At 37.0% G+C, this 12,507-nt stretch overlaps 1 protein-coding gene across 8 annotated transcripts in view; it reads right to left on the minus strand.

The window, feature by feature from the left end:
- The window catches only part of LOC132112569 (neurexin-3a), a 280,631-nt gene that overhangs the window by 220,959 nt on the left and 47,165 nt on the right, over positions 1 to 12,507 (minus strand). For 6 of the 8 annotated variants that reach the window (XM_059520100.1, XM_059520106.1, XM_059520105.1 and 3 more), the window contains one exon: positions 3,041 to 3,342. In XM_059520100.1, the coding sequence (XP_059376083.1) occupies positions 3,041 to 3,342 (302 nt within the window). Of the gene's footprint in view, positions 1 to 1,918; positions 1,964 to 3,040; positions 3,343 to 12,507 lie in introns of all 8 variants that reach the window. The other 2 variants (XM_059520110.1, XM_059520102.1) reach the window with 1 other exon arrangement.

The raw sequence follows: 12,507 nt of genomic DNA on the forward strand, positions 1-12,507 counted from the left end.
CATTCTTTTGAGTCAATTCTGTTCAAAGGCTTGTTCAAACCAGTTGGCTAACCATTGAATTGCTTCGTGAATCGGTTTGAATGATTCGTTCAGTATCCTGCCGCGCGCGCTGAGCGTTTGAAACGGTTCACTCAATTGTAACGTTTAAGAACAGAAAGAGTGTTGAAGACGTGGCTGGATCTGCACTGAATTGAAAGCAAATCTGCAAATGCTATTATTTGCTTGCGATGAAGATCTGTATTGGATGAACACCACATGCGCTGTCTACAGTTCAACAGGTATAACTTGGGCTATACTCGATTACAGTACACGATACCACTATGACATTAGTTTGTTGTACGTGTAACTTATAACAGAGGGGAACCAAGTTGAATGCAGCTTCCAAAAGACAAAGTTCATGCTTCTGGGAATGTTTCTAATAAAAATGAAAAAATAAAATAAATAAATAAATAATAATAATAATGCTTAATAAAAATTTGCCAATATGCTGTGGCTGCTGTGTGTCACATGACGACCCCCCTATGCCTAGACACAATTAATAATGATATTTCCACAATATTTATGCTTGCAGAAATATAAGTTTGTTTACATTTTGCAGAACAGATGAAAGAAGATCCGTCAATGTGCATTTGGTTCGTTATGTTCAGATGTTCAGTAACTTAGCAGTTATGTTAGGAGTTTTCACTCTTCTTTGTGTGAGAGGTTATTTATACATATATAATACATACTTATATAATTTATTTCGTGATGCAAATCAGAATTTTCATCAACTGTTACTCCAGTTTTCAGAGTTATGATCCTTCAAAATATAAATCTAATATATTGATTTACCAGTGCTGGAAACCGTTTTACTGCTTAATATTTTTTTGGAACCTGTGAGATTTTGTTGATAAAAAGAACATCATTGATAGTAAATCAACATATTGGAATGATTTCTGAAGGCTTATGTGACATTGAAGACTGGAGTAAAGGCAGATGAAATATATATATATATATATATATATATATATATATATATATATATACAGTATATACATACACATACATTACATACATTTTATCTATATATCTAAATAAAAATAGGCTCAGTATATATGACCCAAAGTAACTAGTAACTAACTACTTGAGTAGATTTTTTATCCGATACTTTTTTACTCTTACTCAAGTAACTATTCAGACTAGTACTTTTACTTGAGTAAATATTTCTATAAGTACTTTTACTTTTAGTTGCGTACAGTTTTTCGGTACTCTACCCACCTCTGAACATTAATAACTACACTGCAAACATGAAATCATGCATCTTCTTCAAGCCAAGACAACATGCAAGGGGAAGCAGCACATATGAGACCAAAGCAAAAGCTTACAGGATGAGGGGTAATGATGGAGAACACAAGAAGTCATGACCTACACCACAATATGGGTACAGGAAACTGGGCAGATGGTGCGTTGCTCAGACAAGAGTTTTGGTGTTAGTAACACAAGGGCTGATCCAGCAGGAATGGGTCGGCGCGGCATGCGCAAACAACTGGAATCAACTGTCAGAGCTCCAGAGCTGAAGTAGTTCTTTATTCTTGATATATTTTCATACTGTTGTTTTCGTCACTTTTTTTGTTTTGGAAAGCTTCTGCCAGTTTTTGACAGTATTTGATATAAAAAAGGGCTAAAAGGACATCTAAAGCTTCAAAAATTAAAAAGGGGCCAAAGAAGAAGTTCAAAGAAAGAAAGATAGAAAATGGCGGTAAAGCTGTAGTGGAAAATGGAATGAGGACATCTGGAAAAAATAAATAAATAAATCCACGAAATACAAACCCAAGTCTGTTTATTTCTTATGAAGCCATGAAACCCCAAAAAAGAGAAAGAAAAAGGGCCAGGGAAACACACGCTAAACCCAAAAAAGGACAATAAGAATGATATCTACCAGACAATGTAGTTTGTTTACCATAGCGTGTCCAATACCTGAATGCTTTGAGAAAAGGGGGAAGGAAAGCAAATTAAACAATAACAAAAGGGTTGTTAATAAAATGAAATAAACTCAAATGAAGTCATGATGAGTAGAACATTAGTTTAGGTTCTGGTTGGTAAACTAAAGACTAGTCAATGGTTTATGAGTGGTTAGTCTGAGTCTGAACAAATGTTATCCATAGACAAGCAAAGCATATGAGTGAGAGTAAGAAAAGGTGGAAAAGAAAAAGAAGCGGCTTCTCCTCAGAGCCGGTGATATTTCACTTTTTGTGAAGATACTGCACTATTCGGCAAAATGTGCATACTCACTTGAAAAACCTTCCAGAATACAGACTGAGTTTTTCACCAGTTATTCCCAAATTTTTGGTTGCCAAAACACATTTAGCTTCTATCACATTTAGCTTCTATCTAATGTAATGTTTCATAGCGTGTTGTTTTCTGCTACAACCGTGAACAGTGACCTCTATCTAGCTACCTCTTTGTTATGATTCATATGGTTTTTGACTTTCCTCGGGCAGTTGTATAAGGTAATTGTAATGCATGTTCTTGGCGTGATAGTAAAACAGCTATTAAACAAAGCGAAAGAAATGTCACAGTCCTAGTGGATCAGAGCTGAAATAGCTTGTGCTTGTGGGCACTCACGCCTCCACACACGCCTGTGCAAAAAGCGACATCCTTTCACTCCTGAGGGGCAAAACCACCCTAAATATTTACATATTTTAAAATGCAGCGGCGGAGTGATTTAACAGTTCAACAAAGAGTGGCTGTGGGTAAATGGAACGGTTGAGGTTGGTTGGAGCCTCTCCCCACTGCCCTGATAAGACAGACTGTTTGGAGAAGTGAGGTGAATATCTAGAGGGGTGAGAGAGACAGCCTCTTGAAGCCATCTCACTGTTGATAGCTTCAGACAGAAGTAAATGCCTGAGGAGGCAAGGTAGAAGAACTCAGAGGAAGAAATAGTTGCGTTAGCATCTCGAAGAACTTACAATAACCGAAAATGCTAATTTAAGCAACAAACAGTAGCATTTAGCTCTGAATTACATCAGAAAACATGAAATTCTAGCCACTTCAGAATTACCTGTCTGAGGTTGCGCGTGACTTTCACGTCATGCCAGGCATTGTCGTTGAATTTGCCATTGACTGGCTCGACAATGGCCTCAAAGGCTCCGGATCCCAAGTTGATGACCAACGAAACAGCCCCATCTTTCAGGGCCAGGTTGACGTAGTCTGCTGACTTGCCCGTGTGAAGGATAAGGCCATTTCTTTGCCAGGTTTTGAAGGACAATGTGATTTCATCACTGCTGCTCTGGATGGGATTCTGAGACAAGTCGAAGCAGAAGTACTCTGAACCTCTAAATGTGGCCACATTCTCTTCTCGCGCTATAAGAGAAGGATAAAAATGTTGTTAGAACTTCTTGAAACAAAAAACCCAAATATACAAGTTTCCTGAAATTAACCACTGAAGGAATGCAATTAAGTTCAGGGCAGATGACACAAAATCTGACAAGATGACGCATATCCAAGTGTGGGCAGCGAAACACACAAAGGCTGTGCATTTAAAGCCAAAGATCTGGTGAGATCATCAGGGAGATAATTTCTCTTGTTGAGGCATATATGGATTAATATTCAGTGATTGTGTTGCGTGTCTGAGTCATAATTACAAAAATTGCAGTGCTCTCCAATCCATCACCATTAATGTTGTTTAAGCTCCTCAAACAATGCCTGATCCATGAGATCATCCAGAGATGACAGAGAAGCAGCATCTGAAGTGGCATTTAGATGCATTTTTTTTATGCAACTCAGAGGTGGAATAAATGCATATAATCTGCATAGATAATACTGACACCTTTAAAATAACAATTATGATAATATCATAAACAATGCATTTCACATACCCTTATTTAAAAACAGTAGAATAGAACAAAGAATAGTTTCCTAATAACAAGTTAACAAGAAAGGCTGTTACCCATTTTATTTCAGTACATATTTTAAAGTAAAACAGGTTATTCTACAAGTAAAAAAAAATGTAGGATGGGAATTGTATTTATCCACCAGGCTTTGATTTGATAAAGAAAAATAGTCTATATATATGGTTAAAGGGGAGGAGCTGTAAAAGGTGTTTGATATCATCAGCTGAACATGAACGTAATTTCAGAGGTGGAAGATGAGAGATTATGATGGAAAACTTAGATATCAGTAATTCTCATATAAAATTGAGTTTAAATGTAGTTTTAGTGATTGCATGCCAAGATCCCATTGGTCATTGTAATTCATAGCAGATAATCTACTGCATCCACACTTATGGAAATAAGTTCACTTCTGGTCCCTGTGGTCTCCAGTCCATTAATCACAAAGCTATGGTGGTGTGGCTCAGATGAGGTAAAAATACACATATCTTATGGAAATTTCTAACACTAAACATCATTTACATCAAGTGGCCAGAGAAGGACCTCGGCACTAATAGCATCATTGATTTATCAGTACTTCACTTGGGCCACCGTGGGGTCGATATATTCTCTAGCTAAATGTTGACAAAACACTCACATGTCCAAGTCTATGCTCCACCTCAGCGATCAGCATTAGTGGATGTAGCATGTGTTTTAACTGACTGGGTAAAGACATCTTGACCAGTTTTTTTCTGCAGAGCAGATTTTCTCATCAGGGCTGGTGCTGGTGCCCAGCTGTGATACACTTCACATGGTAATAAACTCATGGTTAAGAACGGGGCAAACTGACTGACGGTGGAACATATTGGAAACACATGGGACCTTGATGCAGCTGGTGAACACCAAAACCAAAAATCCACGACTTCTGTGCAGTCAGAGAGATGATTCAGATTATATAGCTCATTACAAGGCTGAAAGAAACAGATTAATGAAAGATGACTGGATGGATAGTGGGAAAGAGTTTCGTCCAGCAGGAGAGGGTGGTGTATCACCCATTTGTCAAAAACTGGCTGTTAGATATACTTGGCTACTCATAGTGCAAATCTCACACTGCTGAATAAATTCTCAAGTCCATTAAAATTTGGCTAGACTGTACAGGAAAAAAATAAAAAGAGAACAATGTTTAGCCTGTGGAGATTACTGGACCGTGCGAAAGAGGGTCAAGGAGTTTTCTAGCACCAATACAAATCAACACAACAGAAAGTCATAGACGGTCAACAAAACTATCACAGGCCTTAGAAAAGAAATTCAGGCCCACTCTGCATTACTAGTCCACTAAGCATTAATGACATTCACAGTTCACTATAAATGTAATATAAATAATCATTTTAGTTAATTTTAGTATTATTTAATTATCAGTAATACATTTATTTCTAATGTATACAGTCAATATATAATTGTATTTATGTATATTTTAGTGCTGGGCAATGATTAATCCAAAATAAAAAAAATTGTATACATAGTATATGTGTGTGTGCTGTGTATATTTATTATTTATTTATAAATACACACACATGCATTTATCTATTTAAGACAGATATGTCATGTTTATATATTAAATCTATTTATATATTATATAAATCATATGAATATAAATATATACATGAAAATACATGTAAATATTTTCAAAATATATACTGTATGTGTCTTTTTATATACATAATAATATATACACAGTACACACAGATATTATACAAACAATTTTTATTTTTATTTTGGATGCAATTAATTGCAAATAAATGTTGCCCAGCACCAGATATTTAAGCATTTACAGACATCATGCATAAATGATGTATTAAATATATATCTATTTATGTAAACACATATATTTAGTAGCATCTCAAAATAGGTTTTTTATAATAATAATAACTGTAATTATAACTGCACAGAACTCTGTTTCATGCCTGGTATAAATCAAATAAAGGGAATATTTCACCAGCATCTCTGTCCTCCTGCACACATCTAACTTCAAATCTCAACATCATGAGTAAGCAAACTAGATCACCTGCTTGAGACAAGCAAAAGCTTTTCAAGCTGTTGAACAGGGACTAGTGCTTTTTAGGTGTTATTGTGAGCTACATGCTGGCATGAAAGCCTTGTGCCGACACCTCAGCATATGCATTATACTCCCCTCAGCACGGACACTGTTAGTGGCGTGTTTCTGAAAGAGCAGGCCCTCAAATAGCTCCCAGATACCTTATCTCCTTCCTCCTGACTGACTTGGTGCTGTAACCACATCCCTGAGATCCTGCCATGCTGTTAAAGTTCCTAGAGAGAGTGCTGATCAATTATTAATTAAACAGAGTGTTGTTTTTACTAAAGAAACCGCACCACATTACTGCCAGATGTTACCCTGCACAATCATCTTTAGCTCTGAATTCTTAATAAAAAGTCTTCTTCCCACGCTGATATGATGTGGGATTGCATGATGTGAAGGATACATGGGAGGGTCAGTAAAGGGGAAAAGAAAGAGGAAAAAGACTGATATATTATGGCTGTGAAAAATTGGCACTTTATTTGCAGGGGAGGTTGGGGCGGGTCATTAAAAACAAAATAAAAGAAAATCCATTTATGTTGCATGCAATTCCCTATAGCCTATATAAAATATTTGGAATATATATTTACATATTTTATTAGGTTCTTTGATAAGGTTACAGTACGAAGGTCTAAGTAGTGACGTAACTTGCGTGATGTCCCCGATGTGCGGGTAGTCTCATAACCTTCGGACCCCGCGGGTCGGGTCGGGGAAGGTAAAGAAATTTTACTTTATTTGCGGGGCGGGCCAAATTATTTCATAAATGCGGGACCTGTGGGATGGAAAAAAATCAAACCCGCGCATCACTAACGTACACTATCTCAAGCTTGTGGTCAGGACGATTTTTTAAAAATGTTTTTCAAATAAGTTTTGCACTCCATGACTGCATTTATTGGATAAAAACACAGCAAAAAAAGTAAGACTTTATTTATAAAATAACTATTTTCTATTTTAACATATTTAACAAATTACTGTATTTTTTTTTCTTTGAATGCAAATCTGAATTTTCAGCATCCATTACTCCAGTCTTCTGTGTCACTTGTTTTCCAAGCTCTAATATATATAAAGATACAGAAACAGAGAAAAGTCTCACTGCCAGACATGTGGCCAAAATAATGAAGTTATTTGCTTTCATAAGCTATGTGTTCATTTAATACATTTTTCAATATGTCAATATGTTAGTTAAAGATAATTAGAAGACATATTATTGGCGATGAAGCATATGGTACGCGGGATTCAATGCCGGCCTTGCAGGAAATCCAGCTGAGATTAAAATACTGAATACCATTTATTCATTCCTTTGTATTTATTTTAGACTTTCTCCTTTATAATGTTTCCAGTCTATAATCTAGAACTATCACACAGAATACTGTGAACAAAAAGCAGAGCAGAGAAGCACATTTCTCACAGTTTCTGTCTCGCCACAGCACTCCTTTCAAAATAAACCTTATCTGTATAGATTTTTAATGAAAATCCTCAGGGGGGGCAAAGGTACTTAATCTCCTCCATAATGGAGAATCCGACAAAAAGGAGGGGTGAGGTTACGGGGTGTGTGTGAGATAGTAAACCTGCTGAATTATGAAATCTTAATGAAAACATCATTATTAGTCAAATCGGCACCAGGGACAGAGATTCGTATCGAGTCATAATTGCAATGGTCCACTAATGCTTTTTCCCTCCACTACACAGAGACGGATGGTTTTGGTTTGGTCAGAGACGTGCTCATGCGTAAAGGTGTCAGAGGCCCATGAGTGGAGAAAAGTAGTGTCGTTAGAGAAGCCATTAAATCCAGCATGCTTTAGGGAGGAGACCATAACAGGGTGAGAGCTCTCAAACTGTCAATCACATGTGAGAGGATGCAGGCAACTTTCTGACCAATTGGCCTCTCAACTCATAAGAACAAAACTGGCATTTGCCACATACTGTAGTGCCCTCCACAAAAATATAGTCTCCTATGACTGACACAGATGGAAATAATAATACCTGCATCATGGGTGCTGACAATATATCAAAGATCTGAAGGGAGAGTTAAAAAACCCCCTGAGAATTCTGGCATCATTTACAACCCTTATTCACTTCATAATGGGACATTATCAAGTGAAACTGAATAATCAGTGTGGAATAAAGTAGAACAAGACTTAATACTTTCAGGACTTTCAGGATTAGACCGGTTTATTCAAATATATTTGGCCTGAACCAAATTATCTGCATTAGCAAAATAAGTCTGAGAAAGATTACCTTTTGATGAAATATTTGATTAAACTTTTGTTCACAAATTAATTATGCACAAGAACAGGGACTTTTTAGTTTAAATTGTATAAACAATTTCAGGTAAAGTTTAAACTGCTTGAGCAAAAAATGACAGCAACACTGTAAGAAACATTTTGAAGTTGTAAACAAAACAAAGATTATTGGTGTATGTGCCTTTCTTCTTTTAAATTTTAAAAACTTGCCATTTCTTTGTAATTAATTGTAAAGGAGTGAAAATCATTCTTCACCAAATTACCACTCACCTTTATTTTTATGCCACTTTATACAGTAAAGACTGTTTCGAAGAAGCTTGTGTTTTTTCATTGAATTACACAGATTTTGCTTAAGCTTAACCAGAATAAAAATAAAATAAAAATAAACAATATAGAAGGAGCTGATTTTTGATATTTTGATTATGTTATCACCTTGTTATGCATGAAAACACTCAAATAAAGGAAGATGCTCATTTTAACATCAAGCCACCTTAAAAGTGACCAAAAGATGAGCACATTCTTGCAATAGAGCACATAATTAGAGCTAAATAATCTCTCTCAGTCTTTCTCTCCCTCTCTTCATCTGTCAACTGAGGGCAGTGTTAAGGCTAATCTATCCCTGCAGATCCAGAGGGAGCTTCCAGACGGTGTGGCCCAAGCATCCGTCATGCAGCGGTGATGGAGAAAATCAATAAAGAGGGAACGAAAAACGGGCCCATCTCCCTCAGGCTGACCTAGAGAGACCCCGTTGTGCAGGCCAAACTCCCGTCATGGACAGTTGCTGACTCGCCAGCATCTAGCAACCATGTATTACAAACTCAGAGTGTTAACTCACACTAAACTGCAACCAAACCCACCCATTATACTATTAGACTTATAATGTATGATATAATGCTTGATCACGTTAATAGTGGTTGATGTTATTGTAGGGTTTTTCCTCTGTTTATAGAGATAGACTATGTCTATTGAAGCTCTAATGAAAGGCAGGTATCACTTACTTTTTTGCACAATTTTCTTAAACCAACAAACCCTGTTTTTCTATTTATTATTAGAAAAAGTATTACTTTTGTAAATAACTAAAAAGCGACATTTGGTCCCAAACTAGCGAGCTCATTCTAAGGGGTAACTATCTCCTTCACCCTCCAAACATTTGCTGAAAAAGTAAAATAAATTCTAAGAGGTTCAGAGGGCCTGAAATTAGAGTCTCAGGCCTTATTTTGCACCTTTTGCTAGAAAGTGTTAATTGCTGATCTAAGTGTGTTGTTGAATCGCCCTCACTGAGAGAACATTCTGGGTAGGAGAGGCCTGCCGCAGTCTGTGTTCAGCTTCAATGGCTCGCTCCTCCCTTTTGCAGCTTTTAGCTGCTACAATTAGCTTTCTCTCTCTATTTCTCCATCTCTCTTGGTCTGTCTGCCTCCCCGCTGCTGTCTGGATGCCAGTCTGCCAGTTACAACCACTGTGTAGAAAAATTAACCTGTGTACGCCAGGTGAAACAAAAAGCTTGATGTGATTATTTGTAATTTCTTATAGTGATTGGTAGGATGTCCAAACACAAACTTCACAAGATCCAAATTGTGAATATCCGAATCTGTTTTATCCAGTCTGCTTCCTTTGAACCTTCAACTCCAGATGTATGTTATGTTAAAGTAGATATAAAACTGGATTTATCACCAGGTCACAAAAGCTTGCACTGAATTCACTGGATTGTAAAGATCAGAGCAGATGTACAGATGGTCGTATCAAACCTGGTGTAAGAATGACGTAATGTTTGATTGCGGTATATGGAGCAAGTGTGTGTGATCGTGCCTGATTGTGGGTGTGTGACGTGCCTAGCTAGGACAGGAGTAGGAGTGAAATCAGCAGGGAGTTCTGGACTAGGACCAGTTGCAACAAGACAGGAATTCCAGATCGGACCATCTGTTGGTCTTTCTCAGAGCAAGCATACATACATAACAACATCTTAAGTTCTGAAACGCACTGTGCTTACACTAAAACCTTTATAAAACATACATTAACACTTTAGCCAGTTTAAATACAAAATGCAAATGTATTAAAACACACAGTTAGTATTATTCCTTTAAGCAACTTTCCTGGTGGGATGAGATCATTTCAAACACTAGTGGTAGATTAAACCAACTTCCCCGTACAAGCAAAGCCTTTCTTCCTGAGAATGAGAGATGAGAAATGAAAAGATAACAGTATACAATCTAGTTCCTGTTAAAGGCCATGTTTTATCATCCTGTCTGTCAGCGATGAGAGTATTATCTCCTCTCCTACCTCGTTTTAGAGCAGCAAAAGTGAAACTACATGCAGATCAGCTCTTCAAATGACAAGCATTGCTGCGCCCCATTCCATTGAAACAGTTTTTCCACTTTTGAAAAGCTTCAGGATACTGTTTAAGCATTTGCTTTCAGAATCCAGGGAAAGCAATTTCATACCCAGCTAATTTAAATTTGCCAACTCTTTTTGATCTTTGGCATTAAATGTATTTCATAATTTTTTTTCTCGTATTTTCAATTACAGGTAAGACGCTCTAGGATTGAGGGTCCATCTAAAGAAGAAGAAGAAAACAAAACTATTAAAACACTAGCAGTCCAACAACATTCATCGATCATAAAGCTATTCACTCACTGATCAACCGCAGGTGATGTGCAGCCATTAAGGGTTCAGGGATTCAAGAAAAAAAGTTACATCTGCAATCTAGAATTGTCTTTTGAAGAGACTTGAAATTCACTAATAAAATAACAATTCTATTCTATTTTAAATATTTATTTTTAAAAAAAGCTGAGTTTTCAGCATCATTACTCTAGTCTTCTGTGTCACATGATCCTTCAGAAATCATTCTAATATGCTGATTTGGTGTACAAGATTTTTTAAATTTTCTTTATTATCAACATTCAGGATTCTTTGTATATATGAAATAGAAATATTTTTAACATTCAATGTATTGTACTGCTTCCTTGCTGAATAAAAAGTTCATCATTTTCATCAACAGACTTAAGACGTGATTGTTATTGTTTTCAGAAATGTTCTATTGAGAAAAACTGAATATGCAGCACTGAAGCAGTGTGTTTTTGCACCATTGGAGATGTTGTTGGCTTTAGGAGTAATGATGCCACTAATGATGCTTCACACACATTTATTAAGCACAAGGACTCAATTTGCACTGGAGCAAATGCAGATTGTTTCACATGAGTTCTTCTCTAGGATCTACATTCCCTGAAAATGTCAAATTTTTCACTGTATCTACCATCCAGAGCTTTAGTGACATTTCCCTCTGAAAAGCTCAATTTCTGCCACTGTAATTTGGTGTAATGGCACGGAGTGGTTGATGTAATCCTAAAAAGGCAAAAGAAAAGCACAGAAAAACTATAACAAGCACAGTATCAAAGGAGAAAGATACTGTCATCTCAGGAGTAAGACGGGGGTGAGGGAAGCTAAAATACATCTTGAAATGAGAGCCGACGAGCCAAAGAGAAGAGGAGAGATTCCTCCAATAGAATAGAGGACAGATAATCATCAGAAATGTCTGCACACACAAGAGAACTCGTTTGTTAGTCTCCTCTCCGAAACCAGTGAAAAGCCCGGATGTCAGTGAAGTTAACGTCACAAAGGAGAAACAACAGATCACACTGAAAAGCAGGAAAATGCTGGCCGCCATTTTCACTACAATGAACAGGTCATGACAGCTGTCGTTCTTTCAAATAATACAAAATCCTATATAAATCAAAACTAAAATTATAGGAAAAATGGGCACTACAAGCCTGATCCAAAAATATTCTTGATATAGCACTGTTTTCATAAAGCATACAGCCATAAAATGAGCACTAAATCTCTATTTGTGAGCAGTGGGTTGTGAGTTATTCGGAAATCCAGCATTATTCATATACAGTACGCCTGTTCTTTGGATCAATATGTATTCTTACCCAAGGCATGACAGCCAGTACCATGACTATTTAATTTGCTTCCAACATAATACAGTGTTACTGGCCATTATCTCTGTTCTCAGCTGCTGTGTTGATATTTAATGAAGGGGCATCTATGTCTGGGTGCCATTTTTCAGCTGCCGCTGTGTTGCCGTGGAGACATGCCGGTGGAGGGCAGTGGGGCTTGGCCCATCATTTTCCACTTGAACCAGATAAGACAGGCATTTAGTGCCAGAGCCCAAATTCAATATTTATTTTCCAACCCCCTTCATTTGCATCTCACATGTTTCAGATGTTACACCTGGAGAGAGAGAGAGTGAGTGAGATAGTTTGTTAGTAGGGTTAGTGTTTTATAATATGCGATGGAAGGTTATATTGGCATACAGAGGAACGAT

Source organism: Carassius carassius, chromosome 32 (genome assembly GCF_963082965.1).
Source record: "Carassius carassius chromosome 32, fCarCar2.1, whole genome shotgun sequence".
Lineage (NCBI taxonomy): Eukaryota > Metazoa > Chordata > Actinopteri > Cypriniformes > Cyprinidae > Carassius > Carassius carassius.